At 39.8% G+C, this 27,501-nt stretch overlaps 1 protein-coding gene across 4 annotated transcripts in view; it reads left to right on the plus strand.

The window, feature by feature from the left end:
• The window catches only part of dnah7 (dynein, axonemal, heavy chain 7), a 62,650-nt gene that overhangs the window by 3,415 nt on the left and 31,734 nt on the right, over positions 1-27,501 (plus strand). For all 4 annotated transcript variants that reach the window (XM_046404857.1, XM_046404858.1, XM_046404859.1 and 1 more), the window contains exons 8-35: positions 415-534; positions 1,111-1,294; positions 1,443-1,619; positions 2,219-2,491; positions 2,608-2,735; positions 3,061-3,139; positions 3,372-3,596; positions 3,747-3,893; positions 4,325-4,504; positions 4,934-5,074; positions 5,236-5,603; positions 5,981-6,167; positions 10,131-10,324; positions 12,128-12,326; positions 12,553-12,693; positions 13,868-14,080; positions 14,176-14,285; positions 14,880-15,048; positions 15,773-15,875; positions 16,530-16,657; positions 16,931-17,143; positions 17,835-17,933; positions 18,269-18,517; positions 19,400-19,549; positions 22,812-22,994; positions 24,513-24,689; positions 25,088-25,219; positions 27,110-27,331. In XM_046404857.1, the coding sequence (XP_046260813.1) occupies positions 415-534; positions 1,111-1,294; positions 1,443-1,619; positions 2,219-2,491; positions 2,608-2,735; positions 3,061-3,139; positions 3,372-3,596; positions 3,747-3,893; positions 4,325-4,504; positions 4,934-5,074; positions 5,236-5,603; positions 5,981-6,167; positions 10,131-10,324; positions 12,128-12,326; positions 12,553-12,693; positions 13,868-14,080; positions 14,176-14,285; positions 14,880-15,048; positions 15,773-15,875; positions 16,530-16,657; positions 16,931-17,143; positions 17,835-17,933; positions 18,269-18,517; positions 19,400-19,549; positions 22,812-22,994; positions 24,513-24,689; positions 25,088-25,219; positions 27,110-27,331 (4,891 nt within the window). The remainder of the gene's footprint in view (positions 1-414; positions 535-1,110; positions 1,295-1,442; positions 1,620-2,218; positions 2,492-2,607; positions 2,736-3,060; positions 3,140-3,371; positions 3,597-3,746; positions 3,894-4,324; positions 4,505-4,933; positions 5,075-5,235; positions 5,604-5,980; positions 6,168-10,130; positions 10,325-12,127; positions 12,327-12,552; positions 12,694-13,867; positions 14,081-14,175; positions 14,286-14,879; positions 15,049-15,772; positions 15,876-16,529; positions 16,658-16,930; positions 17,144-17,834; positions 17,934-18,268; positions 18,518-19,399; positions 19,550-22,811; positions 22,995-24,512; positions 24,690-25,087; positions 25,220-27,109; positions 27,332-27,501) is intronic.

Here is a 27,501-nt window from a genome sequence, read left to right on the forward strand (position 1 = left end):
GGATGTGCAAGAAATTACAGCTTGTAGTCCCAGTGCTGCTCGCAAAGCAAAAAATTTACATACGGATGAATTAACAAAATCAAAAATTACTATGATTTTTTTTATAATGAAGGGCTGAGGATGATTTGAGGAGTCTCTCAGCCTGAGGAAAAACGCTGCTCTGTTGCTCTGTCTGGTGGTACAGCAGCAGATACTTCTGTATCTCTTGCTGGACAGCAGTAGGGTGAACAGGTTGTGACTGGGGTTTGGACCTCGTATTAATCGTTTTTATGAGAAATAGTTTTCCTTGTTTTTAAGATATCCGGGGACAATTTTTGGTTTCTGTGCTTTTCTAAAGTTTGTGGTACTGCTATATTTTCCCATGTCACACACCCCCTGCCATTTCTGTAGTAGAGCCATGTTTCCTGCTTGCAGAAACCTCCGTCTGATAGATGTTGAGGAGTTCCGCAGCAGAGAGGAGTCCATGGAGCTCTCTGAGTTCCAGCAGGTTGTCACCAGACATATTGAGAAAGCCAGAGGAATCCTCCTCAAAAAGTGAGTTAATTTGATTGCATAACACCAAGACAGCTGTTCTCAGTTAAAAAAGAATTGCTTATCTTTGCGGATTTGATTTACTGAATAATAATACATATATATATGTATATATAATAATAATAGAATAATAATACAACAACAAATACAATGCCAACTCTGCAACTCTGCAAAAGTTTGAATTGAAGCTCACTTCACCTTAAAGAAGTTAACTTGAGTGTTAAAGAAATGAAGTGCATCCTGTGCAAAGGCTAATTCAGGGGGGTCAGTATTTTCTTTATAAGGTTGAAAATCAGCAGCCATTAAGGTAACTGAAGAATTAGTGTGGATTAACAACAACAATAGTCTGATGAATGACTGATAATTTTATGTATGAGACAGTATTAAACTACTCATACCACCCTTAAACCAGCAAGTCACTTATTGCAGTGGCCTCCTCTGCCCTAGTTTCCATATTGCTATCACTAAAGTTTCCATTTACTATTTAATTATTTGACAATTTGATGTTTGAGTATTAAATGCATATTAACAGATTCTCTGAACATAATATTAAAAGTGATTTTACTGTTTTTACACCAGTTGGATTCCTGAAGTGCAAAGTATTTACTACAAGGGCTGCAGACGTAAACTTGTGCCTGTCTCCAGCAACATGCCTCAACTGCAGTCTTTCTTCAACTGTGCAGCTGCACTGATGACCTCCCAGCTGCAGAACCTTGCAGTAGACTCAATGATGGACTATACACATCTCATTTCTCAAGATGTGGTAGGAGAAAGCTTAAAAACCTTAGGCTAGCATATTTTACAAGAGTGAAACTGGGCCAGAGAAAAGGCATCTCAATATATGTTTTGATTTTGGTGTGGATGAACCAGTGGATGCTTAAAGTTACACTCTTTTCTGTCTTTTGTGGCAGTCTGAGTGGGCCTATGAGCACCCAGGCTTTGTACTGCATCTGATCCTGGAGGACAAGGAGATCAAATTTAAGCCAGACCTCAAACTCTATGAGGAGGCCTTCCTCAATGTCTTTGACTTCATGCTCAGTTCCATCAGCATGATACCTCGTGTGGAAACCAAACTTTACCCTGAGTGGGTAAGAGGACATTGTGTGTTTGTGTGCGTGTGTCTGTGTATGTGTGTGAATGTTATCTACATGCCAGATTAATCAATTGCAATCTACACAGTCTTCTATTAAATCCTGCCTCCATGCAGGCTATAATGTTTAATTAACTCTATGATTATTTTGAAGGATAATGTTTGTACTGCTGTTGAACTGCATGGCAATATATGGAGAAATGTTTCTGTTATTTAGCCCTAATTGATATAATTAGACTTTATTAGACAAAATATTAGAGACACTTGTCGTTACAATTCAGTTCACAGACTGCAGCCCAGTGTGCCACTCCCTGTCCTTGAATTCAGACTCTGAAATTGGATGCAATTACCCTTTTACATTCAACACAGTCTTCTTCACGTTTTATATTGAGTGTGCTCAAGTGCTCTAATGCTGAAATTTATTGATAACATGGTAATTTCTACTTAGTAGGTTTTTCTTGCAGTCACGTTGTCTGCATGCCCTAGTCTTTATTTTAAAACCACAACTAATGATCCCATCATGATGATATCCATCATCCACACCGAAATAAAATGTTGCTTTCTGCTGGGGTTTATGCCGTACTTTTGGCTTCCTAGCCAGGCTCCAAGTTCGGAGGCACCCTGAAGCCCGTCATCCTGCCAGAGATTCTTCAGGCCCTGCAGGAGGAGGTGCGCAGGGTGTTTTGGACTGAGTGTGTCAGGCCCAAGGAGTATGTCCATGAGTATGATAAATACTCTGCACTGGTATCCAGACAGGCAGAGGAAGATATAGTGCTGTTCCTCAGTGAGCAGCACTCCTTCCAGGAAATCTTGGAAGAGGTGATTCACTACCGACAGCTTGCCGACCAGATCCAGTATACGTCACGCAAGGTACTTAGTCAGCAAGGTGGAAATGATGATGTAATGGATATATAAGTTAAGCTATTTCGCTCGTTTCTTTAATGATGTTGCATCATTGTGTTACTGATAAATACTTTGGGTTTTAGGCTGTGCGTCTTGGCATGTTTGAGATTCAGTCCCATAAGCTTATCCAGTCTCTTGTCAAGCATACTCAGGAGCTACAGCAGAAACTGCTTACACGGATGCTACAGGATCATCAGAACATCAACAAGCAGTCAGTTGGTTCACTGTTTTCACTTTTTACTCTCCAACAAAGTTAAAAAAACAAAAATTAAGCAATTTATGAATTGAAAAAGTTGAGAAGGATGAACAGAACAGCAACTCCTGTCATATACCACTGAAACAGGGAATTTTAGTTGGCAACTCTGAAGCCTCAAAATAAACATTGTGCCAGTTAAAGGAAAGGTACACTAGTACCCTAACTGCCGTATTAGCTTCTATCCCAGTGATGCTTGTGAGCTCAGGTTGTGCCATAATAAAATGGTAAACCTGTGAAACCACTTATGTGTGTCATTGAATTAATTCCCTTCCTCTTACAGGCTCTGTGATGAATTTGAAAAGATTTCAGAGAAGGCATTGAGCACACCGGCCGACACACAGACACTCATGGAGCTTAAGGTAAATTCTTGCCACACAGACTGCCTTGATGCAGTGTGCCACATGCTACTTATTGTCATTCACACTTCTGTCCACAAAGCAGTTTGGCATGGCGTTACACATAACTAGCTTATGGCCATAACTGGATTGTGGCAGTGACCGTAATTCAGCACTTTCATGTTAAATATAAACTATATTTGGCCTTTAAATGAAGCATTAAATCAGTTTGTTGTTGCCCTGTACCACCACCCAGGCCTTCATGAACAAGGTGGAGACCACAGAGATGCCTCTGTTGGAGCAAAGATTGGCGGACTCCAACACACAGTTGTGTTTCCTGATGGACTTTGTCACCCTCTCACCAATGAACATGGAGCTCAATACACAGACCATCCAGTGGTTCAAACGCATGCCGTCCATCTTTAAGGAACACCAACAGATTGTGACTGAAAAGACAGAGCAATATCAGGGTGGCCTTAAGGTCTGTATTTGTACTCTATCTGACAATCTGTTGATCTGTTGGCTTTAATCAGTTTTTCCATCAAAACTGTAGAACTTAATAGTCATTGTGAATGTAAAATGAAGAAATACTGATTGCTTGAAAACAAAGACTTCTGCACATGCATTCCAGTTGCGCCGTGATTGCTTTGTGGAAGAACTGGAGAGCTACAGCGTACAGGTGGAGGAGTTTACCACTTTTGGTGAACTGACAGATCTCAGCAAGTACTTGAAGAAAGCCCAGGCCCTCAATGCTAAACTGGAGTTAGCCATGGAAAAGGTACATGAGGGTTTCAAAGATTAAACATTCAGGAGTAGAGAAAAAAAGGAACTCAGTAGGCCAATATTGCGGTAAAATATGTAGAATAACTTTAGTACTGATATCCAAACCCATGATTAAAACCTGTCATAAGATAAAGTTGTTTGTATCAGTACAAAGGAACTTTACACAGGTGTACAAGATCTCTCTTGGCGGCATGATTCAAGACTGAGAATGATTTGGTGGTCATGGATAACTACAGTATGTTCTAGAAAATATTTAACATCTAGAGGGCAGTATTGGCTGTAAAAGAAACTCAGTGTCAGGAATAGTAAGAGGTTTTTATCAGGATTGTCATCCACACATTGTCCATATATCTCTTTTTTGAAACAAATGTTTCTTTCTTCATTCTATCCTTGCCTCTCTTTCAACCTTTCTGCCACTCTGGAAAGATAAACGCTTTCAATATAGAGGAGGAAGCCTATGGCTGGTCTGTTTCCCAGTACCCACAACGTAAGAAGATCCATGACCGTCTCACACCCTTCTTGCGTCTGTATGAGACTGCCACTGATTTCCTACACCAGCATGAGCAGTGGCTCCATGGACAGCTCTCGGGTGTGAACCCAGACAAGGTATCACTTGTTGTTTAGAATGGTGTCATATAAAGTCCTGTTTGTACAGTGCAAGCTCAATCTCTACATGTATGTCAAAATTTTGATGAGTTATGTTTAGATGTGGTTATTGTGGAGATTATGGAAGCCACTGATCTTATTACATTTGTTGTTTGAAGCCAGTCTTGACCTCAAACAACAACAGCAAGCCAGGCTTTTGAGGGCCTCTGGACTGCTGGGTATAACTGGTGGTTTCATATTTGACTGTAGGGCAAATTCATTCAGTGACTGAATGAATTGCCTACAGTCTACAGTTTCTGTGGAACTACTAAAGTGACTGAAAGGATGAGAAGAGTATAATGAACTGTTAGCATATCAATTTAGTTGACAATTATTCGGCACTCTAGTTTCTTTACCAGTGTATCTGTCATGGAAATCCCGCCCATCTAGGTAGAAGGGGATGTTGGAAACTACTGGCGCAGTCTGTACAAACTGGAGAAAGGCTTCAGTGATGTTCCCAAAGCTCTGCATATAGCCACTACTATGAAGACTAAGGTGGAGGAGTTCAAGGAACACATTCCTATGGTGCAGGTAAGACCCAAACACAAAGATTTTATATCTACAGAAGTCAAAATAAGGTGCTAAATTATTTAACTGTCATTTCATTATGCTTACACATTATCAGTTTAAACTGAAATATCTGTCCAGCACATTAGTTACATCTTTTCTTTTGTACTGTGCCTCTTTCATAGGTACTGTGCAATCCAGGCTTACGTGACCGTCACTGGGAAGCCATGTCTGAGGTGGCTGGTGTCTCCCTGAAGCCAGCTGATGAGCAGGCCTGCATGGCCCACTTCATATCCATGTGCCTCGAACAGCACCTGAGCAACTTCGAGGGCATCAGTGAGGCAGCCAGCAAGGAGTACTCCCTGGAGAAGGCCATGGAGAAAATGGCAAGTGAGTGGGGAGACATGGTGTTCAGTCTCCTGCCCTACCGAGAGACGGGCACATCCATCCTGTCATCTGTGGATGAAGTGCAGATGCTGTTGGACGACCACATTGTTAAGACACAAACCATGAGGGGGTCACCCTTCATTAAGCCTTTTGAGGAGGAGATACGGTAAGAGATAAGAAGACTTACTTGAAAATTATTTTCCTTAGCTTGCTTGAAAAAACTATTCAGTCCTATACAGATCTGATGACTATAAATTGCCCATTGACTCTAAATTGCCCATAGAAGTGAATCTGAACATCAATGGTTTGTTTGTCTCTGTATGTCAGCCCTGTGATGTGACTTGTCCCCTGTCTCCCACCCAAAGTCAACTGAAATAGACTCCAGCCCCCCTCCATCATCTTTTTTTTGTTAACCTGAGATGGTTTTGAAACTTGGTCCCTTTTACAGGTCACAGAAACTGTATGTTCACTGATACACAACCATCTGTGTCCCTCATCTCTCACTCTGTGTTCTCACTTCCATCTACTCATTTTCTCCTGTAGAGAGTGGGAGGGCAAACTACTGCTCCTCCAAGAGATCCTGGATGAATGGTTAAAAGTGCAGTCTACTTGGCTTTACTTAGAGCCCATCTTCAGCTCCCCAGACATCTTGAACCAGATGCCTGAAGAGGGACGTCGTTTCACAACTGTTGATAAAACCTGGAGGGACACCATGAAACAAGTTTCCCTAGTAAGTTATTTGATTTAATTTTGTTTAAATTTTTGTTAAAGATTGAAACAGCAGAATGTCGCATTGATTAGGAAGAGCATCTTTAATACAGGAAACTCTTCGAGGATGAACAAAAAGATTTTTATTAGGGTGATCAGTAGACTGTGACTATTCAATAAGAGGAATCTGGTGGAGGATCTGTTTTCCAGGGCAGAAAAGGCGAAGACAAGATTTGCATTTTGTTTAGTTAGTGATAAAACCACAATCGTTCCTGCGAGAGGAACGCCATATCAAAACTAACCACAGATAGATGAGGTTGCCTGAATGAACTGCCCTTGACCAAAGATACTATTACATTTAAATTTAGTGAAAACAACGTTCGCTTGAGCTGCAACACACGTTTCACTAATGCAAAAAAAGGACCAACAGTTGAAAATAGTGACATGCTGCAAGCCTGATCAGAAAGTTTACTGGTCAGGTCAGCAGAAAGCTGGTTTTAACGTTCAGAGGCACTTCTTTTTTTTCTGGATCTTTTTTTTCTCATGGCTTGTAAAACAGTCAGAAGTCCTGTGGCTTCAACTGCAAATACAGATCCAAATTCTAGTATGACATATATAATTTGGGCCTGGTATATTAACAGGCAGTATACTTATTAAAGGTTGTTTACTGTAATTAGACCATATTCAGCACATAACTTGCATCATATTATCAACCTGACAAGTTAGTCAAAATAAACATAAGCACACAAAAATGCACAATGACCGGTGAGACAGCAGAGGGTGAGAATGAAATACAGAGGAAAACAGGAAGTATACAGTAGAAGCAGAAATGAGTGCTGAGATTGAGATAGGGAGGAGGGTAGGGGGGCGGGGGGGAAGATCGAGTGCAAGACAGAAACAACAGAATGAGGATAAAAAGTCAGTGTTGCATCAGCATCCTCAAAGAGTTTCCAAAGGGTAATTGGCATCCTCAGTAGACCTGAAATGAGACACATCAATTTCAGGCAGTGTCCTCCAGAAAGCCTGGCCTGACTGCACCATCAAATAGAAATTATGGATTTTGTCTGGAAGGGGCTGGGCTATACTGGGCCTCAAAGAAAATGAGGTCACCGAGGGACAGGGAGCTTACGCACAGATGTGCATGCCTATTGTCTAGTCTGCTGAGAGATGTGTATTGTGCTGTGGTGAATGTTGACACAAATGTTTGTACTGTACTGCACTTTTGACAAGTTCGGTGACGTTAGTACTGTACAGAAGTAGGCCAGAAAACCATATTATATTTATGGTTTTTTGTTCAAAAATTTTATTTAAATGTAAAGATTCAAAGAAAGATAGATAAACCAAACAGTGATACTACACTGTTTAATTTGATGGAGGATTGCTTTGATAATTAAAATGCTGGTATTGGGGTCTCCTGTCAAACGCAGTGGACAAACACACGAAGAACACTTTTACAGTATATACACAGTGGTTAATATTGATGTGCACCTATAAGATTAAGCATTGCAAAAAAATATTTTCCTAATGTGTCCAGTGCCACTGCTGAGTATTTGTATTTGGATTTGGTGAGCCTCCACACAGCTGCTTAGTTACCTTAACGGGCTTAGACCGTCAGCAGTATTTTTCATTCTTACCCGCTGTGTGTGAATTTAATAAGAAAGTAAACATGCTGGCATTTTCTTCCTCAGTAAGGTACTCATGTAGTTTCAGGGCTCTGAAGAGTGTCCAAATGAAAAGGCAGGTACCTGCTTCACTGTTTCAGATCACTAATCACCACAGGTAAAGCCAGTGTTCAAGGGCTGTAATCTTGGTCAGTACACTAGTCACTTCTACTGGTTTGAGAGGAATTCTGCTTATTTTGCTCTTTTAATGTCCAAGATTAATCTTTTAATATAAATCTATGGCTGTTGGCCAGTTAAAACACGTAAGTATAGTGTTTTGCCCTCCATGTTGTTGTGTGCATATGTTTTTAGAGATGGAAGACAGAATGATTTTGCTGCGAAGTATGGTGATCGAGCAAGACAAAGGGAAAAACAAATATCATCATGAGTTGAAATAATTGTGTCTTTGTAATTTTAATATGGAAAGTAAAGATGCGGAAAACACCTACACCCACTCTTCTGTACACAGTAAGACTTGCTCAAATACTAAATCACAATTTATTAACGTGGATGTTAACATGAAAAACGGTTCCCTGCTAAACAGATTCAGAAAACTGCCTACTGGAAGTGTCCTTTAATTACAGACAATTCTGCTCATCATTTTTTCAATCCATACACTAAATTATCATACCACATAGGCCAGTCATAGAATTATACTCTGTCTGCACAGGCTCATAACTGCATCAAAATCAGATTAAGATAACATCTTCATCTTGTCTATAGCATTTGTCAGCAGTGCGTGAAATTGGAATCATTTCAACTCCATACTAACATGGAACAGTGTAAGAAAAAAACAAGCTACAGTGAATCTCTCCTATCCACAAATCACATCATGGTTTTTGCTGAAGCTGTTGTCATCTGATAAACCACTGGGAGCTGCTCAAGATCCACTGATCTTCCAATGCCTTACAGCCTCCACATCTTAACTTCTTTTCCTCCATGTTTCTTTATTTGCAGCCGCTGTTAATGTCTCATTTATCTACTATTGCATGCACAATTACAGATAAAAACAGGACCAAATAAGTTTAACAGACATATTTCTATGAACCTGCTTGTTTCCAACTTTGCAGCAAATCACACAGTTGGTCTTGCTAATGAACTGAGGAAGGGAGAAATAACATCAAACATCTGAGCTCACAGAAACGATTAATGACACATTTTTACGGATGGATTCACCCAAGCAGCAAAAGAATAGCTCACGTAATATTAGACTCACGCATGCAGATATTCTGCAGAATGTGCCTTGAACATACAAGACATTTTTTTCCCTGGATGTGTGGTGTGTGTTACATTGGAACAAAGAAAAATGATGCAGCCCAGAGTGGTCATAGAGAAAAATAAAAACACTGAGTCCATATGTTCTTACACTGAGCCCTCAGAATGTTTATTGGCAGAGTGGGTTAATTAGGGTTCAGCATGTTCTTATGTTACTCCATGATTTTAAACTTGGGTCCGTGCTTCTCACTTCATTTCATCATTGCCAACATTTTCATATGAGAAGATTCAGACATTCACCGTCTAACCTTGAAGATTAGATCAAGTTTTTATTTAGGCACTTCCTCGGGGTGACAGTTCGAGAGGATATTGAATTAGTGTACAGATGGGATTCTATCAGAGCTGAAATATTTCATAGGTGCTAGACAGGCCTCAGGTGAAATCTCTATTACTGTCCTGCCATAGATTTTTGTTAGGGAGCTGTGTGACAAGTAGGCCTCAATGTGGAATAGTGAAGTGTGGATGTTGCTAAAGGAAGATATTGCAGTGTTTTAGTGTTACCTTCAGGGCAGCAGTGACAACACTGCACTGCTGGGAAATATGAACACAGCAAAGCACCTTCCTATTGTATGTTTCCTTAAAGAACTAAAGGACACCCACTGCAAAACATATTCTGTACGTCACTTTGCAGATTGTTGTGTCATTTGACTAGGGAGCAGAAACAATAAAATTTCTGCGCTCTTCCAGATACAGTAACCTCGAGTAATTTGTTAAGAAAAGCTTTACAGTCAAAAGAGACAAAGGAAACAGATAACACACTGTGGGTACCTATCAGCTGTTCGTGCCAATATATCACTATCATATTGGAGACCAGATACTGGGGACTCAAAATGAGTTTGAGAGGATGTGAAATTGTCCATTGAAAGTAGTAAACATTTCCATTTATGTATTTTGAATGTAGGTTTACCCTAACTATATGTTGTTAGGAGATGGTGATGATAATAAAAAAGCCTATGCTGGTGGTTGATCACTGAAACTATTGTGGAAGTAAACTGCAAGTACCCAAGTGAATATTTGCTTTAAGCCCTATGCTCTCCTGTCTGTGTCAGGACAAACACGTGTTGGCTGTGATAGCCATTGACAAGATGCTAGAGAGGCTAAAAGAGTCCAATGAACTCCTGGAGATGATCCTCAAAGGTCTTAATAACTACCTGGAGAAGAAGCGTCTCTATTTTCCACGGTTCTTCTTCCTGTCCAATGAGGAGCTGCTGGAAATCCTCTCTGAGACCAAAGACCCCACAAGGTAAACAGCTAAAATGTGCTTGATGATATTTTTGTTTTATCAGTCACTATCCCTGATTCCAATTCACAATGGATGTAGATGTGTATAGTTGGATTACCCCTAGTGGTCAAGATGAACAGCACCATTGCTGACTCTAGATCTCATCTAGGCAAAACTAGTCTGTTTGTAGAAACTGATAAATAGAAGCTAAACCTACTTCTGTACAAAAAGAAACTAGTGAAGCAACAGTCCATTTTCTATCAAAAAAGGCTCAAAACAGTGATTCAGCATTTGAAAGAAGCAAATCCGGAAGGGGTAACAGAAAACAGCTTCAAAGAGTTGCGGCTTTTGAGAGACTGATGTTAGGACAAGAAAATATTCATCTCTAAAGTGGTTTTCCCAGAAGCCAAGTCTTTAGTGATAACCAACCCTTGACTCATTTCACCCTGGGCTATTGCTTAATAATGAATGTGATTTCAGACAAAAGATGTTCTAGCCTCTTACTCTTTCTCTACCATTTCTATTTCTATTTCTTTCTTCTGTTCTCACTCTGACTTTTGGGAATTGTCAGCACATCAGTGCAGAGGCACACAATCATGAGCTCATCTGTACAGAAGGAATTTCTGCATTAGGGGGATTGTAAGTAGTTGGGAAGTATTATGACAGTAACGTGCTAGTTTGATTTTTAGAGAATTTGATTCACTGAATGTTGAATAAAAGTATACTTTCTAGGTGGTGAAACTGGATAAGATCTCTAATTCTCAGTGACCTTTAAACTGCCTTGTCATATGCAGAGTTAAAATGTAACATGGGCAATAATCATCATCTGAGCACAAATTTATCAGGGTTGTGGTCTCACTCAACCTGGTTTAGTTTGACCTCTAATGGATTAAAGAAGCAGCTGCTGGTGTTCAGGTGGAGATGCAGTCATGCCCAAGAGCAACTGTCCTGTAACAACCTGATTTAAGAAAGTCTGGGATCAGGAACACTGAAAATGTGTTGTAGGTCTAAGACAGATGTTCTCTGACTGCATGTCATATCATGTCTTTTTTCATTTTTCAGAATTTCAAAGGCGGGGGACAGACGTTCAAACTGTGTGCAACATTACTCTTTTATATAATGCGAATTTTACCATCATTATTTGCAAAGAACAGCATGCACTCAGTGTAGAATTGGACCATAAATCACCCTCACTCTCAAATTTACCAATATCCATTAAAAGCCCCTAAGTGTAAAATTTTTATGAGATTGTCTTTCAAATTATCTAATATTTTTATTTGAAAACAATTCACACAATCCTTTTGATAACTGGTGCAGTTTGTGTGCTGCTTTCAGTCCATTCACTCTACTGACCCCTGGTCAGATCTGGAGGGAGAAGGAAGAGAATATCAACATCCATTCTGCCATGAGTGTGTTGTACAAGCTGTCATCACCGAAATCAGAACTTTTTATATTCTACACATATGAGTCTTAAATAAATAACAGCACAGAAATATGTATGGGTGATATTGATTCAGACATACACCAACAATTTACTTCTTGCCTGTGAAGGCATCACGTGAACAGCTCAGCTCGTCCATCAATGTCTACACTGAATTCATACATATACATTTCTGCTGTGCCCGCAGAGGCATTTTGACAAGGCTTGCAACCCAGTACGGAGACATGTACTTGTGTGCATTTGGTGTGAGTGAAGCCTGGGCCATTATGCGACCAGTGAAAATACTGACTCATAAGGAAATGGGTAGAATGTCCACACATCAGGTCATACTGTGGACAGATAATACCTAAGTGATTAAATTTTCTTGTCTTACTCTCCTCCAGGGTGCAGAACCATTTGAAGAAGTGCTTTGAAGGCATTGCTAGTGTGGTGTTCACTGATGTGATGGACATCACCCACATGAAGAGCAGTGAGGGTGAAATGGTGCAGCTGCTGGATATCATTTCCACCTCTAAAGCCAGGGGCCAAGTGGAAAAATGGCTACTGGAACTCGAAAATGGCATGATTGCCTCTCTGCATAAGGTGTTGTGTGGATTGTTACTACACTATCTTTTAGCTTCAATATATATGCAAAGAAATGTGTATTTTTTTTCTTGGATGTTCAAATGAGATTTTATTTGACTTGACTTGACCCCAAAATTGAGCCTGCACATTCAAGGGATCTCCTTGTATGCTTTTTAATATCTTCCATGATACCAGACAGACACCAGGGAGTTAAACCCTCTGTCCCTGTTGTGGTTAACTGTAGGTTATTGGGGAGGCAATCGAGGCGTACCCCAACGAGTTGAGGATCAACTGGGTACGGGCTTGGCCAGGCCAGACAGTGCTCTGCGTCTCACAGGTCTACTGGACAAAGGATATTCATGAAGCCATTAATTCAGGACAGAAGGTGATCAACTGCTTATTGCGTTTGTAAACTTGCATTATGTGTTGTGAATTGTGTTGAGGTAAGGTCCTTTTTTAAGGAATAAGGCGCTTTATTTTGTTTTGGTTGCCTCTCTTGTACAGTATTGTCATCACATTCCAGTCACAGAGCTGAGCATCTATTTTTCCAAAACATAAATCCCTGACTATGTTTGAAAACCCCAGAGTGTTTAACAATACTTACTGCTGTTTTGAACAGGAATCCTCAAGAACTCTGCTAACTATCTGGATCACAAAATAGCTGGTTCAGCCCGTGCAATATTTTAAATTATATTTTAATATTTTAAAAGCAAGCAAATCATGGCTAAACATTGTTTTACTGTGCATCAGACTTCATGATTTTTACCCTCACACTGAACATACTTAATTTTGTTTAAGAGCAAGCCCCCTAGCATGTTCTGCTGAAACACATCATCTACAGTATGCTCTGAACTTCCATCTTGTCTCTATCTAAGCCGTAACCATGGCAACATACACTGTGAAGTATGTCATGTCAGACAGAGCGCAAGAAACAGCCTAAAGAATGTGAAAGCTTGTCAAGATGAGGTCAGAAATATGCTTGGATAAACTATAGGACAAATATATTACCTTTCAATGAGTGTGTTACTCACACTAATGACTTACCCCATAGCACTATTTACAAGCTGTCATCTAATTCAAAACGGTTCAGAGTTAAACACTGAGTCTGAGGCGCATATGGGAACAGCTGGTCTGAATGAGGATCACAGACTACATTCATTCTGTCACATCACATGAACAGCCCTTGTATTTCAAATGTGACACATCCTATTTAACTGATGTTGCCAGCAGAGGGCTGCTGCCATAACCAATATGGGAAAACCCCTTTGTATGACAGGTATATGATATACATATATACATATAATTTTTTAAAGTATCCTTTAAAACACAAGAGTTTTACATTTCACCTGTTGGGTGAGGATCATGTCCAGCTAATAGCACCTATAAAAGCGAGATAAGTGTGGTGTTTTTCTTGTGGACATCTTGACAGTGATTTACTTACTATTTGTTTCAGAGCTCAGACCTTCATGGATGGGGTCGTGATATCCTCCCTCCCTCCCCCCTTCTTGATAATCTCCAGCATAGTCTGCCTTCCACTTAATCATACCTCTCTCCCTCAGGCCTTAGATGCCTACCTGGAGCAGAACAACAGACAGATTGATGACATTGTGGCCCTTGTACGTGGCAAGCTGTCCAAGCAGAACCGAGTGACCCTCGGAGCACTTGTTGTGCTGGATGTCCACGCCAGGGATGTGCTCGCTACACTGGTGCACAAGGGAATAAGTGATGAGAATGACTTTGAGTGGCTTAGTCAACTGCGATACTACTGGGTGGTATGTAGAAGGGGAAGAGGATGGTGGAATTAAGTGTTAGGGCATTAATGTCAAATCACAGCACTTACTCTGTGATTGATTTCTGACCTGTGCAGGAGAACAACCTCCAGACCAAGATGATCAACGCTGGTTTGCCTTATGGTTATGAATATCTGGGGAACACTCCACGGCTGGTCATTACCCCACTGACTGACCGTTGCTACCGGTAAAACTGCTACACAGTCAGCTACCTTGTTATTCTTTCTGCAGAAACACCTCCTGTATTCTTGTCTTGTTTCAGATGCTAAATTCCTATTTCTTGTCCATTTTCTTATTTGTCGTACCTTAAAACATTGACCTATATAATATGTAGGATTGATGTTATATAGTTTATATTCTAAAATTGGATTTTGCTGTATATATGTTTTCATGATTTACACAGTTAATGCTTCTACAGTTTAGGGTTTGTTTTGAAAACCTTAATGACAATCACTGCTCAGTAATAAATGATTGCCAAGTCCCTGTATTGCAGTGCAAAAACTGCCTACATTACAGTGTATAGAAATTTGAGGATTCAGTATGGCTGAAAGCTTGCACTTAACAGCTGCCACCTTGCTCTATTCCGCTTCCCTGCCGTGACTCTCTCAGTCGCTTTAACATCTTACTAAATGTTTTGTCAGCAAGCTGGAGTGGACCTATTCTGACACATTGCTGTCGATAAAAATGTGTACATAGCACAGTGAGAAAACATATAATCATACGAGACACTGATGGGCCATCGGGTGTTACATGAGCCTTCTCTAAATTCCTTCCTCTTCAGCACTTTGTTTGGTGCCCTTCACCTCCATTTGGGAGGGGCTCCTGAGGGCCCAGCTGGCACAGGAAAAACAGAGACAACCAAAGACTTGGCCAAAGCAGTGGCCAAGCAGTGTGTCGTTTTCAACTGCTCTGATGGTCTGGACTACATCGCTCTGGGAAAGTTCTTCAAGGTGAGTGCAGTTCTCTTGCCAAAACTTACCAGCAATTACCAGCATTTTCTTTCTACTTGGAATCTGAACTTTAACTCTCACACACAGTTGAGAAGCACACCTAAGTGAAAACTGATACTAAATAAACTGACACCAAGAAACGTCTTTTATGTTCACCAGTGAAACCGAGCATGTAGAAGAAATATGATACATCTGATAGTTAATCAGAATATTCCCAAGTGCTGTTCCCCTCCTTGATGGATGTGTGTCGGAGCAGTTACTTTCACCTTGCAATATACCACTACCATAACTATCAGTACTGTCAACTGCTACAATCTGTTCTTACAAATATAATGCAGTGTATTAGTAAAGCTGAATTACTACACATTGTGCGTATAAAATATAGTAATATATAAAAGTCTAATATATGAAATACATGCAGCCAAGTACACATACACATTGCTCATGTCACTATGTCCTGGTGCTGGTGAGAAAACTGTAGGATATTAAAATTCAAAAATAGCACTGCACTGATGGCTCAGTTAGGGGGCCCTTGTTCTTCCCTCCTCCCCTCAGTTTCATGTCATAATGTGTGTGTCTCGAATGTAGCCTCAAGACCCACACTAAACAACTGCCAAAAAATCCAATCTTTGATCACACTGAAATGTCCTCACACTTGTCATTCTGAAATAATTATGTTTGTGTGTTCCTGCGTGTGCTAATTTGTGTATGCATGTGTGACCAGGGCCTTTTGTCCTGTGGCGCTTGGGCCTGCTTTGATGAGTTTAATCGCATTGACCTGGAGGTGCTGTCCGTGGTGGCTCAACAGATTCTCACTATACAGAGAGGTTTGTGCTATATATTCATTTTTGACTATCTGGCTTCCCCCCTTAATGTCTGCATAAACCGACAGTATACCAGAAAGAGATCTGGCATATTCTCGCCAGTACAAAAGCAGGTTTTCGACTACAAAGACATGTAACACTGTGCTGAGGCAGTTTGTGTACAGGCTGGCCAGAAAAAACTTCAAGCATAGCTTTGTTCAGCACAGCACAGCAGTGTGTTCAGTGTGTGCTGTGGGCATAGAACATAGTACCATAAGGTCCAAGCGCTGGAGGGGGATACAGATTGTTCTTAGCTCAAAATTTAGGTTTGAAAATGGTAATAGGATTCTGTTGCAACTGATGCTACAGAAAAAATATTTTTTCCCAGTTGCATTGAGGTGTGCACAGGTCTATGACATGTCTCTCATGGGCACGTGCATTTGTCATCTACTCATATGAGGTACAGTTATGTACATATAAGCTCCTCAATGTGTTCTCATTACAAAAAATGGTGCAAAGAGGCAGCACTCTGAATCTGCAGTGTGAATAATTAGCGAAGCATTTGCAGCCTTTAATGGTGCAATGTTTTGAAAATACCCTTTAATTGTCTCCATCAGAGTCAAAAAGCACAAAATACAAGTTAATACACACTGTATCTCACTGCATCTGTGTGTCCAGGAATTGCTGCCCATAGTGAGATGCTGATGTTTGAAGGAACTGAGCTTAAACTGGACCCCTCCTGTGCTGTGTTCATCACTATGAACCCTGGGTATGCTGGACGCTCTGAACTACCAGATAACCTCAAGGTACAGAATGAGTTTCTTTGTCCAAACTGGAATGTAAAATTTCAGGCACATTTACATACATAACTGAAGATTTTGAATTACAGTTGAAAAATCTGCATTTTGTGAATCTCAGTGAAAAATGCTTCAAAATATAGGCCTTTATCATGCCTGTCTCCAAGTATTAATGATGTAAAAACTGTAAGAATAAAATTGAAGAAGAGAAAACCAGAAAAATGCAGAAATTCAATCAGAATTTAAAAACTTTTGTTCAGCAAAAGCATCTCTTTACACCAGGCTCTGTTCAGGACTGTGGCTATGATGGTACCAGACTATGCAATGATTGCAGAGATTGTGCTGTACTCGTGTGGCTTTGTGACCGCACGTCCCCTTTCGGTGAAAATCGTGGCCACTTATCGACTCTGTTCCGAGCAGCTTTCCTCACAGCATCACTACGACTATGGGATGAGGGCTGTGAAGTCTGTGTTGACTGCTGCTGGAAACCTCAAGGTACAGATTTGTTTTGAGATGATTGGGTGGAATTTTCTGTTCATTTTCCTGAATATTTCCCTACAGAATGAACACATAATTAGGCTACCTAATTGGGGTGCAACAGTTTCTCAAAGTAGTGCTGAGCAGGTTAAAAGCCAGATAACTGATCGAAATGTCTTCCCTCGATTTGGTTGCATTTTTAATGCAGAGGAAGCAAGTTTATTTTAAGTAGGGGTTGGTAGTTCCATGGTATTATTTGTATTGTGTGCAGGGTTACATTTGTTTGTGGTAATAATCTTTAGCACACTCTGAGGAAATTTGCTCAAACCCAAACACAACAGACTTTTTTGCAGTGATGTGTGGCAAAGAAAGGAAAGAATTGGCTTTCAATAAGAAAGTTATCAACAGACACCTGCATTTGTTTTACACACAGGAGATTTGCTTCCAACATCAGTGATAGCATCCATATAGAGTTAACAAGAGCACCAAGCTGGTTAATTCGCTTCTTGAAAACGGTCATTTAGAGCCTTACTACACCTATACAGTGACTTTACGGCGACAGCGGTCACTACAGTTGAAGCCCCACTTTTTATCTGCTTCACATTACATGTTTTTTTTTTGTTTATTCCTCTCATTACCTTGTCTTTTTTAGTCCATATTTTCTAATCTGCTTTTCTGTTCTTCTTTCATATGTGTTGGTTTGTTGCAGCTCGCGTTTCCAGAGGAGAATGAAGATACCTTGTTGCTGAGATCCATTATTGATGTCAATCTGCCCAAGTTCCTGGCCCATGATCTGAAGCTGTTTGAGGTGCAGTAGAGTGGAGCACCTTCTGTCTTGATCAATGGAGCATTACACATCAAATGATGTCAGCCCATGTTAATTCCAATCAGTTCATTTTGAAGCATGATGCACAGGGACAGTTTAAGTTTGAGTCAGAACACTTCACATGGATTAAGTGTGTGCATGTGTGAATGGTTGTTTACTCTGAGTTTCTAAATAAGCATATCCATCATTGTCATACCATCCCGAGGTGAATTTGTGGGTCCTTGTGAGTAAACGTGTGTGTTTTTGTTGCATGTTGTGTTTAAAAATGTGTTTAAGTACTTGTGTTTCCTCATTCATCTTTAAGATTTCTCCTTCAGGGTATCACTTCTGACCTCTTCCCGGGTGTCAAACTTCCAAAACGAGACTACCACATCCTGCTCGAAGCCATCGAAGAAAACTGCAAGCGCATGAACCTGCAAGTCACCGATTTCTTTGCAGAGAAAATCCTCCAGATCTATGAGATGATGATAGTGAGGCATGGTTTCATGCTGGTGGGTGAGCCTTTTGGAGGCAAGACCAGCGCTTATCGTGTGCTGGCAGCAGCACTTCATGACGTCTGTGAAAAGGTATGTGTTGTGGTGGAAGGCGCATGTCAGCATACTAGATTTCAAGTTTCAATCAATAGCTACTGTAAACCACTATTTTTTTTACTTTTCTTTTTTTTTCCAAAGCTGTCCTTGAGGTCCAATTTATTTATTATGTTCCTGAAACCTCAACTTCAGGTGGTTAACCATGCATTATTTAATTGTATTTTATTACAAATTTTGATGTTTTTTTTTGAGTCCTTGGGACATGAACTTGCTCAGTCAGTAAAAAAAAAAACATGTCAAGTAAAAATATGTGATACACTCAGTATCCAAGGCTTATCTGAGCTACATGTTTGTCCCAAGTAAACACATCCATCCAATTTGTCAGAGCTGTAGTCTTTGTTTAGTAGTTATCGATCTCACAGAGAAGAGCAGAACTGGCTTGTATTTACATGGCTGAGAGGGCTGAGTGGCGTCCCACCAAGGAGACAGATGAAGGCCTGCTGATGGAACGCCTGGGAAAGCCACATTTATCATCGTCATCCTTGTTGCTGCACATCCACCGATCATGTCCAGCCCCGTCCCCTTTCTTTCCTTTTTTGTTGTTTTTTTCAGCACCTCACTCTTCTCATTGTTTTCAACTCAAAGTGACACCTTGTCTGAAAAGCCGTTTGTTGCAGTTTGTGCTTCTCTTCCTCAGTTAGAGTTAGCAGAAGTCCTGTCACACAGACACTAATCTTCTAAGCAGTTTGCAAGCCTTATCAAAGACAAGTTGGTCAAATGAGTGACTCCTCATGCTCATTGTTGTTGTTTATATATCTATATGTATGCGTGTGTGTGTGCGCGCGTCTTCTTTGTCTTGAGTTTGTGACATCTTTGTGTTTTCTGCATGTTCTTGCATATGTGTGGCTGTTACACCAGGGTTTGATGGATGAGAACCAGGTACAGATCACAGTTATCAATCCCAAGTCCATCACCATGGGCCAGCTGTATGGCCAGTTTGACCCCGTCTCACACGAGTGGTCTGATGGCATCCTCGCTGTCAGCTACAGAACCTTCGCGGCCTCCCAGGTAAGATGGCCACTCAGGCACTGTAAACTGGTGAAGTTCAGACACAAGCCAACATACAGTATTGTCAGACTTGTGAAGCGTCATGTTGCACAGACTCTGATATGGTACCAGTGTGGTTAAGGCTGTGGTAGCTATAACACCTCCTGTTGAATCTCATAGTCATCCATGTGCTTAATACTCTGTATATTCACAGATAATAGTTTAAAATGTTGACTTTTACTGAAACTATCACTTTAAATCCTGCTGACACCTTTGCCATTTTATGTGTCTATTGTATATCCATTTTTTATAACAAAAAATATGCTCACAGACACAATTATGTTTTGTATATTTATGTTGTTTTTTGGACAAAAGAATATCTGATATTATAATAATATTGAAAATGTGATTGAAATGGATTAGTTGGTAATCATGAACAGAGCGCATACTGTTGCTATGGTTACCTGTAATGGCTTGCAGTCAGTTTAGAAGAATGGTTAACTGGAGCTGTTTCAGGAGTGTAGTTGTAGTATTTTAATGGTCTCTTTTCAGTAAGTCACAAACTTTCTGCTCGCTTGGTGTAAACATTCCTCTGGGGCCATGTGACTTTATCCTAGTGGAATTTCCACACTTCCTGGGGAATGAGAATGTGGATGAGGAGACAAGCTGGAAAGATGCCTTACTATTGGATCCTCAGAGAGATTTCTCAAGGTCATTGATTGAGTCTTTTCCTGGGAAACCTCTGTATTTATACAGGCTGCCAGAAATAAACACAGAGCATCTCTGAGATCCTACATTTTACAACACAGCCAAAACTAACAGAGCATCCTCATGTGCTCTGTTAGTTTCAGTTTGGCTTTTGAACAAGTTTTCATACAAACACCAGTCTCAGCTGATATGATTTGTCTTCTTTGTGAAAAACGTTTAGCTGTAGGAGAAACAGTTTATAAAGATGGTGTATCTCAGAGGAACATGCAGTGTATTGGATTTCTCATGTGCTGTTCAGCATCAGCTGGATTCTTTTTTAATGTCAGCTTCTAGCATTGCAGTAACTTGTCGAGCTTTCCAATACCATAACGATATATTGGATTTTATAGCTTCAATATCAGCTTGTTAACACTTTCTCCTTAGAAGTGACAGCCTAGATTGCTGCTTTTAGGTATATATAAGAGATATCATACGTATTTTGATTCCAAATGGAATCAGCATAACTTTCAATGTGGTCTGCTGGTGGGTCAGAATTTTGTCTGTGTGTTTTTATTACCTCATATGAACAATATAGTTGAAAGTAAACACATGAAACAGTCTGAAATGATTTGGTATAAAATGGCTGCCTTCTATAATTTCACCTTTTAAGATATAAATGTAGTTGATATTGTAACTAGAATCATGGGGGATTCATTACCCCAAAAAGCTGACAGATGACGAATCACCTCAGGGGGTTGGAGGATATTGATCGTTGTCATTATCTCTCAGTGTCTTTCAGTTTGTAAGCTTAATACTGTTATATAATCTTGCTCATTGCTGTATGACTGGATTTGTTGTACAGGTACCTTATTACCTTATCAAGTCCTATGTCCTGTTAAAGTTTTGACAACTTACACGAAAATTACCATGATGAGTCAAAGTAATGGCGTCTTAAATGGCACATAATATCAGCCTAGATTACAAACTGTAAAACTCATGCTGGCTCTGTGGAAACAGGCACTTGAAGCAACTTTGCAAAAGCAAAATGTATTTGAATCACATCTCTGCCTCAGCTACTTTGTGATGTTCCGCTACACGGCTGCACAGAATAGACATTCAGGCTTATAAAGCAGCACTGAAATGACAACAGTAGAAATGTAGAATTATGCTGCTATATTATGCTGAAATTGCTCCCTCCATAAGGAGCAATACAGAAAACTGCTGCTGCACCTCTTCCTGTGTGGGAAAATCTTACACTTATAATTTAACCTGAGGTGCAACATACTCAAATGTTTGATGCTATGTGCAGCAAGAAGATGAGTCTTAGATGTATTATTGTCTATTCAGTCTCAGTTTACTAGTTTAGAATAGATCATTGTACAATCGGCATGACATTCCAATTAATTTCAAGCTGGTAGAAAAAAAGGTTGCGGTGACAGAGTAAACAAAAGAATCATTTTTCTGTCTTGTTAAATTTAGATCTTTAATAACTCTTCCATTCATGTGCATTGTGCACACACACTAGACTCACACGGACAGACGATTTACACATTGCAGTGGGTGCATGTCATAATGGAAAGTCATTTGTTCTCCCTATTCTCAAATTGTTTTCAAATGAAGTTGTCATTTTAAAAATTGTCTCTGTATATAAAGTTGTCATTTTACAAATTGTTTTTTTGTCAATGAATTAGAAGTGTGAAGAGTGGTTATGACAGCCGAGGGAGTACATACTGATGCAATGAAAACAGAAAACGGGTCCTAATTCAGTTTCAAAAAAACTAATTTTCCTCTTTGGGCAAAAATCTTTCCCTTGCTTTTTTTTCCTGCACCACATTTTTTAAAACTAATTCTTTATGTGTTAATCTGGAGTCAGCAGCAGTGTAGAGTATTAAACTCATGGCATACGCAATGTAATTTTTTTTTTTTTTTCAGTGCCAACCCTCTCTGTCAGATCATTACATTATAGCATACTCTCTTCCCTCTCAAGCAGCAGATGGCCCCAGCCCAGGTTTCTCCATTTGTTTATATTTCAACAAATCAATTTAAAGCACAGCCCTTGCCACTCCATTTAACTGGAGAATTGACTCTTGTTGTCAACCGCCATTATGACAGTGTAGGTGTTAATTTCATTCATTTAGGAAACATTCTTTGCTTAGATTATAATGGAGGTGAGTTCTATTGTGACCTTGAAAGCATGCGTGGGGATTTTTGTTCAAGAGAAAGAAATGAAAACAGTATGTGCATGTGATTAAAGGATAAGTTCTTACTCGTACATTTCTAAGCTTTTCTTCTGAACGTTAGAACTCCATGAATACAAGAAGATTTTGCATATTTTAGCACTGCAAGGGGCCAACTTTCCTGTGAATTTAGCTCATCTTTTCTTTGAAGTAAAAAGCCTCCCCGGGGTGTAAAGTTTTAATTTAACATGGCTCTGTTTCAGCTATATTTGTGTGATATGACATTGTATTTAGGTTTTGGTTAGTTGTAATAAATAGAGAAGATAAGATAGCAGGTCCTCATTGTGATCAATACTAGTGACTGACCTACTGCACTGTTCCTTCAAGCTGTGCACAAACCCATTCCTCCAATTTCTCAGAGCCCTGACAGAAAATGGCTCATCTTTGATGGCCCAGTGGACGCCGTGTGGATTGAGAATATGAACACAGTACTTGACGACAACAAGAAGCTGTGTCTGATGAGTGGTGAGATCATTCAGATGTCACCGCAAATGAGCCTCATCTTTGAGCCCATGGACCTTGAGGTGGCATCGCCAGCCACAGTAAGTAGCACCTTTACTTTGATCAATGGCTTCAATCACAGTGTGTTTTGCTTTTCCATTCTGTAGCAGGTATGGTTTCCAATCTCTGGGTTTATCTGACAATGGTTCAATTCTTGTTCTTATTTAGAAACAGACTGTTTTTGTACAGAAGTGATAATTTTCTTACTGTAACATTGTGCTGAAAGGGTTCTGACCCATCACTCCCAAACCTACATTATCTTATCATCCATCAGCTTTTGCTGATTATACTATTCACATTTGTTTTTTTTTTTATTACACACATTTTCTAGTATTCATCTCCGTGGTCTTGGCCTCGTATTGTCTGCTTTCACTTTCTGTTATCTATCCAAATAATGTGATGTGTTACTTGCATCCTTGGTTCAGTTTTCACAGATCATATTAACTCTGTACTTAACCTTAACTGGTGTGTCAGATGGATGTAGTGACTGCTCAGACAAGGGAGTACTCTGATAGTTAGTCAGTGTCCTAACTAATAACCTTCCTCTTTTTCCCCCTCTGTTTCTCTCCTTTAAACCACAATTGAGGCAACCAGCCTTTAATAAATCCATTCAATCATGTAACCTTGCAAACAAAGACATCACAGGCTTTGAAATGAATGAATTGCAATCCTTGTATGGATCTTTTGCAGTATAAAAAAAGTTTCTTTTGTACCTTTCCTTACGATTCTTTTTTGTGAGGCAGTAACAAAGGCACCTGATTTGAAAACATAGATGCCTTGAGAGAATACCTTTGCATCTCCCTGGCTCTACGTTTTTTTTATTAAATCGACTTCTATTTTTGATTCACTATAGCCTGCCAGCTGTTCCTTTCATCATGCCGAAAGCGGAGGTATCAACATTTTTGTGATCACAGTGAACTTCCCCCATATTGTGCCGGTTCCCTTTTGTGCAAGGTTGAGCTCTCTTTCTCTTTCCCGCATTTTTTCTCTTTGTCTATGAAAGTTATTTTTCTCTTTATGTGCTGCTCTTCTTTTTTTTCTTTTTCCCTCTCTCGTATCTGTATGTCTCTTAGCTACTGCTCATACATCATGTCTTCACCCATCTCTGCTTATCTTTCTTCTTTTCTTCTAACTTTACCTTTCTGAAGTTATTCCTTGGGTGGGACCTGGGGCGATGGGATCTCATTAAAAAGCTTCTCTTCAGGAAGGAACTGTAATGTAGTCTTCAGATATTCCTTGCAGCACACACCTATCTACTGTATACACTCGGGTAAACTATATGATATAACTATTTGGCTGAACTCCTCAGTAGTTATGGTATTTGGCCAAATTAGGGCCACAGCACCACTGGAGTGCTGACCTGCACCATACTGTATTTACAGTTTACAGCATTGCATGCAGTAATTTGCTGATAATTGACTGATTGTAATTCTAGGTGCTGGTCAGATTAAGATATATACTGCATTAAGGATACTAGTGTTATAAATGGATTTTTCTTGATAAGTTAAGCACCACTAGTTTAGATGTTTGTTTTCAGATGTGATATATGTTTCTGGCAGGTGTCTCGCTGTGGTATGATCTACATGGAGCCTCATATGCTTGGGTGGCGGCCCCTTACGCTGTCCTGGCTGAGTACTCTGCCTGCCACAGTCAAGGCAGAGCACAAAGACCTCATCACTGCCCTTTTTGATCGCTTACTGCCCGCCTGTTTGCAACTCATTCGAAAGGCCGCCAAGGTGCTGAACTATCCTTGGGAGATACAGTTTATTTTCTGTCTGGTGACAGTTTGCATATAAATGTGTTGTCTTTACTCTAAAGAGAATTTTTCACCGTGCATCTACATGAGGATAATGCTTTTGTTTCTCATTCCAAAAAGACATAAATGTTATGCTGATATATGTGCATTTCTTTCTGCAAGTGTCACAAGCAAACAATATATGAGTTTTTATGAGTTTTTAAATAGTACCATTTGTGTTATTTTACTTTTACTTGTCAGTTTCTTACAACAGTGTTTCTTGATTGACAAATTTGGTCATCTAAGCGAACTTGTAATTAGTTCTGAGTCCAGTAGTAAGCCCAGACGTCACTCCTTTTCGAGTGTTAATGCATGTTCTTTCTTTTGGCTCGATCTCAGGAGCTGTCCCCGACCTCCGACACCAATCTAGTCAAGTCCCTGATGAATCTCATGGACTGTATGATGGATGACTTTCATGATGAAGCAAAGATTAAGAGCATGAATGAAAAAGACATATGCTCCTGGTTAGAGGTTTGTGTACATGCCCACCACTACACTGCAACTAATTATTATTATAGTGTTATTAACAGTAATAAGACAGTAATTGAATGTCTAAATGCACAAGTGACTACAACATCTTAAAACTATCATTATGGGTGGTTAGACACCATTAAAGAGGTAATTAAGGTTTCACAGGGCAGTCTAGCGTCTCAGAAGCAGTACGCTACATACAGCATCTGCTTCTCACTCTCACAAATCTCAACATAACCATAAGCCAGTCTCTTTCATAAGCCGTGTTAAACATCTACTTGCATAATGCCACATACAGCATTATTGCCAAATTAGTAAACACATTAAAATATAGTAAAAACAAAAATCCAGTCAAACCACAAGAGCTCATACTTCCGAGTCCAGCTGATGCGTCACTTCACATGTCATGATATGTGTCTTCAAAGAGAGAAAGGAGAGGAGGTCAGTGAAATAAGACAGCTCTCTATCACAACAGGGATTCTCTATCAGACTCAGTGCAAAACTGCAGACATTTCATGCGCCACCCCCAAAAAAACTAATTAAATCTAAAGGTATTTAATTAGGTATCTAATTTCTGTTTTTCCTACTCATCCCCATCTCCAAAATTGTGCAAATGAATAATTCATAAGCAAGCCAGAGCAAATGCTGTTGCATCTTTAACTGTGCAGTACAAATTAATCATTAGCTTTAAAACGTTACACTTTGCTTTCTATTATATCTTATTTGTAGCTTGATAGAGTTATATTTTTAACATCCAAACACTGAGTGAACATCTCAACAAATTCAAAAAAATCAACCTACCCATTCTATTTCTCCATAAACACACATTCAGATGCTTTTATTATACCAAACCGTAAGCTCAGATACAGTATACACCAAAGAGCCATCTTTTACATACTGTTCCAATCAAGTCTGTCTCCAGGCAGGCCTACAAAGAGTGGAAATGTTTTAGCAGATGAGTGCTTTCTTCTGTCCCTGCATGAGTTCCAATAGATTTTCTTTTTTGCCTCTAAATCCTCTCTTTTGAAAGCACTGCTATTATCCTCCTGTGGCACACTGCACTGATGAATGCCTTTCAACCATCTCTCCCATGATTCTCTGCCAGTCATTATCAAAGTGTTGAATTAATCAGCCTTTTAACAGCAGGAGCTATCATGTAGTCGTGAGGCTGCTAAGCTCATGATAACTCATGAGGCAGTAGGAATTTTCAGCTCCTACAGTATGCCTGCTGTTTATCCCAACAAAGACATCGCTCCTCTGTGGTTTTGTCTTACAAAATAATTTGTACAGTCTAAATTTTTATCTGTTCAGTAACTGCAAACCTTGTCTGCGCAAGGAGATTTTTGATTGCATACTGCTACATACATATTATGTCTACACAGGGTTTTTGTTAGAGTGTGGTAAGTACTACTTATACTCTACAAACATCATCTTGAACATAATTTGTTAATTTTGTGGGTTAAGGTCCACAGGAGCCAACTTGAAAATATGATGAAACAAGAAAATACAAAAGTGCTGCTGCATAACAAGTGATATTTCATGATACAGTGTAATAAAACAATAATTTTACACCACATACACCAAGTTCCATGTTTGCCCAGTAATTAGATTCTGCTTTAGCAGCCAGGATGAAGCCTTAATGTTACCATCCATCCTGTTTATTATAGAGGTAAAAATTACTCCCACACAGGACCAGCCACAGGAAAATGTATGTTTGCACAAGTAGTGGATTATTTTGAGAAGCAGACAACTTACTGAAGTCCTTTTATTTTAAAACAATTTACTTGACTGTGCATTTATTCCAGTACATTTCAGAGGGAAATGTTATTTTTTGTCCATCGCATCAGTAGTTAATTTTCAATTTTTCATACAAATGTTTATTTTCCACAGGGCATCTTTGTGTTTTGCCTGGTGTGGTCAGTGGGTGCCAGCTGTGATGATTCAAGCCGCGTCAAGTTTGATGCTGTGGTGAGGGAGGTTCTGAATGGCCCTTTAAGTGAAGAGACCCGGACCTGCCATGGCATCCTGGCTACTGTCGAGGCTCCGCCTAAACAGCTCACAGTGCCCCTGCCCTCTGAGGGAACGGTCTACCAGTACTGCTTCATTAAAGAGGTGGGGCTGCTTCTGATGCTTTTGCAGCAAATTTTGTACTTATTTCAAAGCTGCTTATGGAAAGAGCTGTGGAAAATTTTGTGGAAAATAAGAATGACACAAAAACCAAATATCTCTCTGTCACAGTCGAGAATACAAATGGTTTTATCATACAGCAGTTTTTCTTTACA

This window comes from Scatophagus argus, chromosome 11 (genome assembly GCF_020382885.2).
Source record: "Scatophagus argus isolate fScaArg1 chromosome 11, fScaArg1.pri, whole genome shotgun sequence".
Taxonomy (NCBI): domain Eukaryota; kingdom Metazoa; phylum Chordata; class Actinopteri; family Scatophagidae; genus Scatophagus; species Scatophagus argus.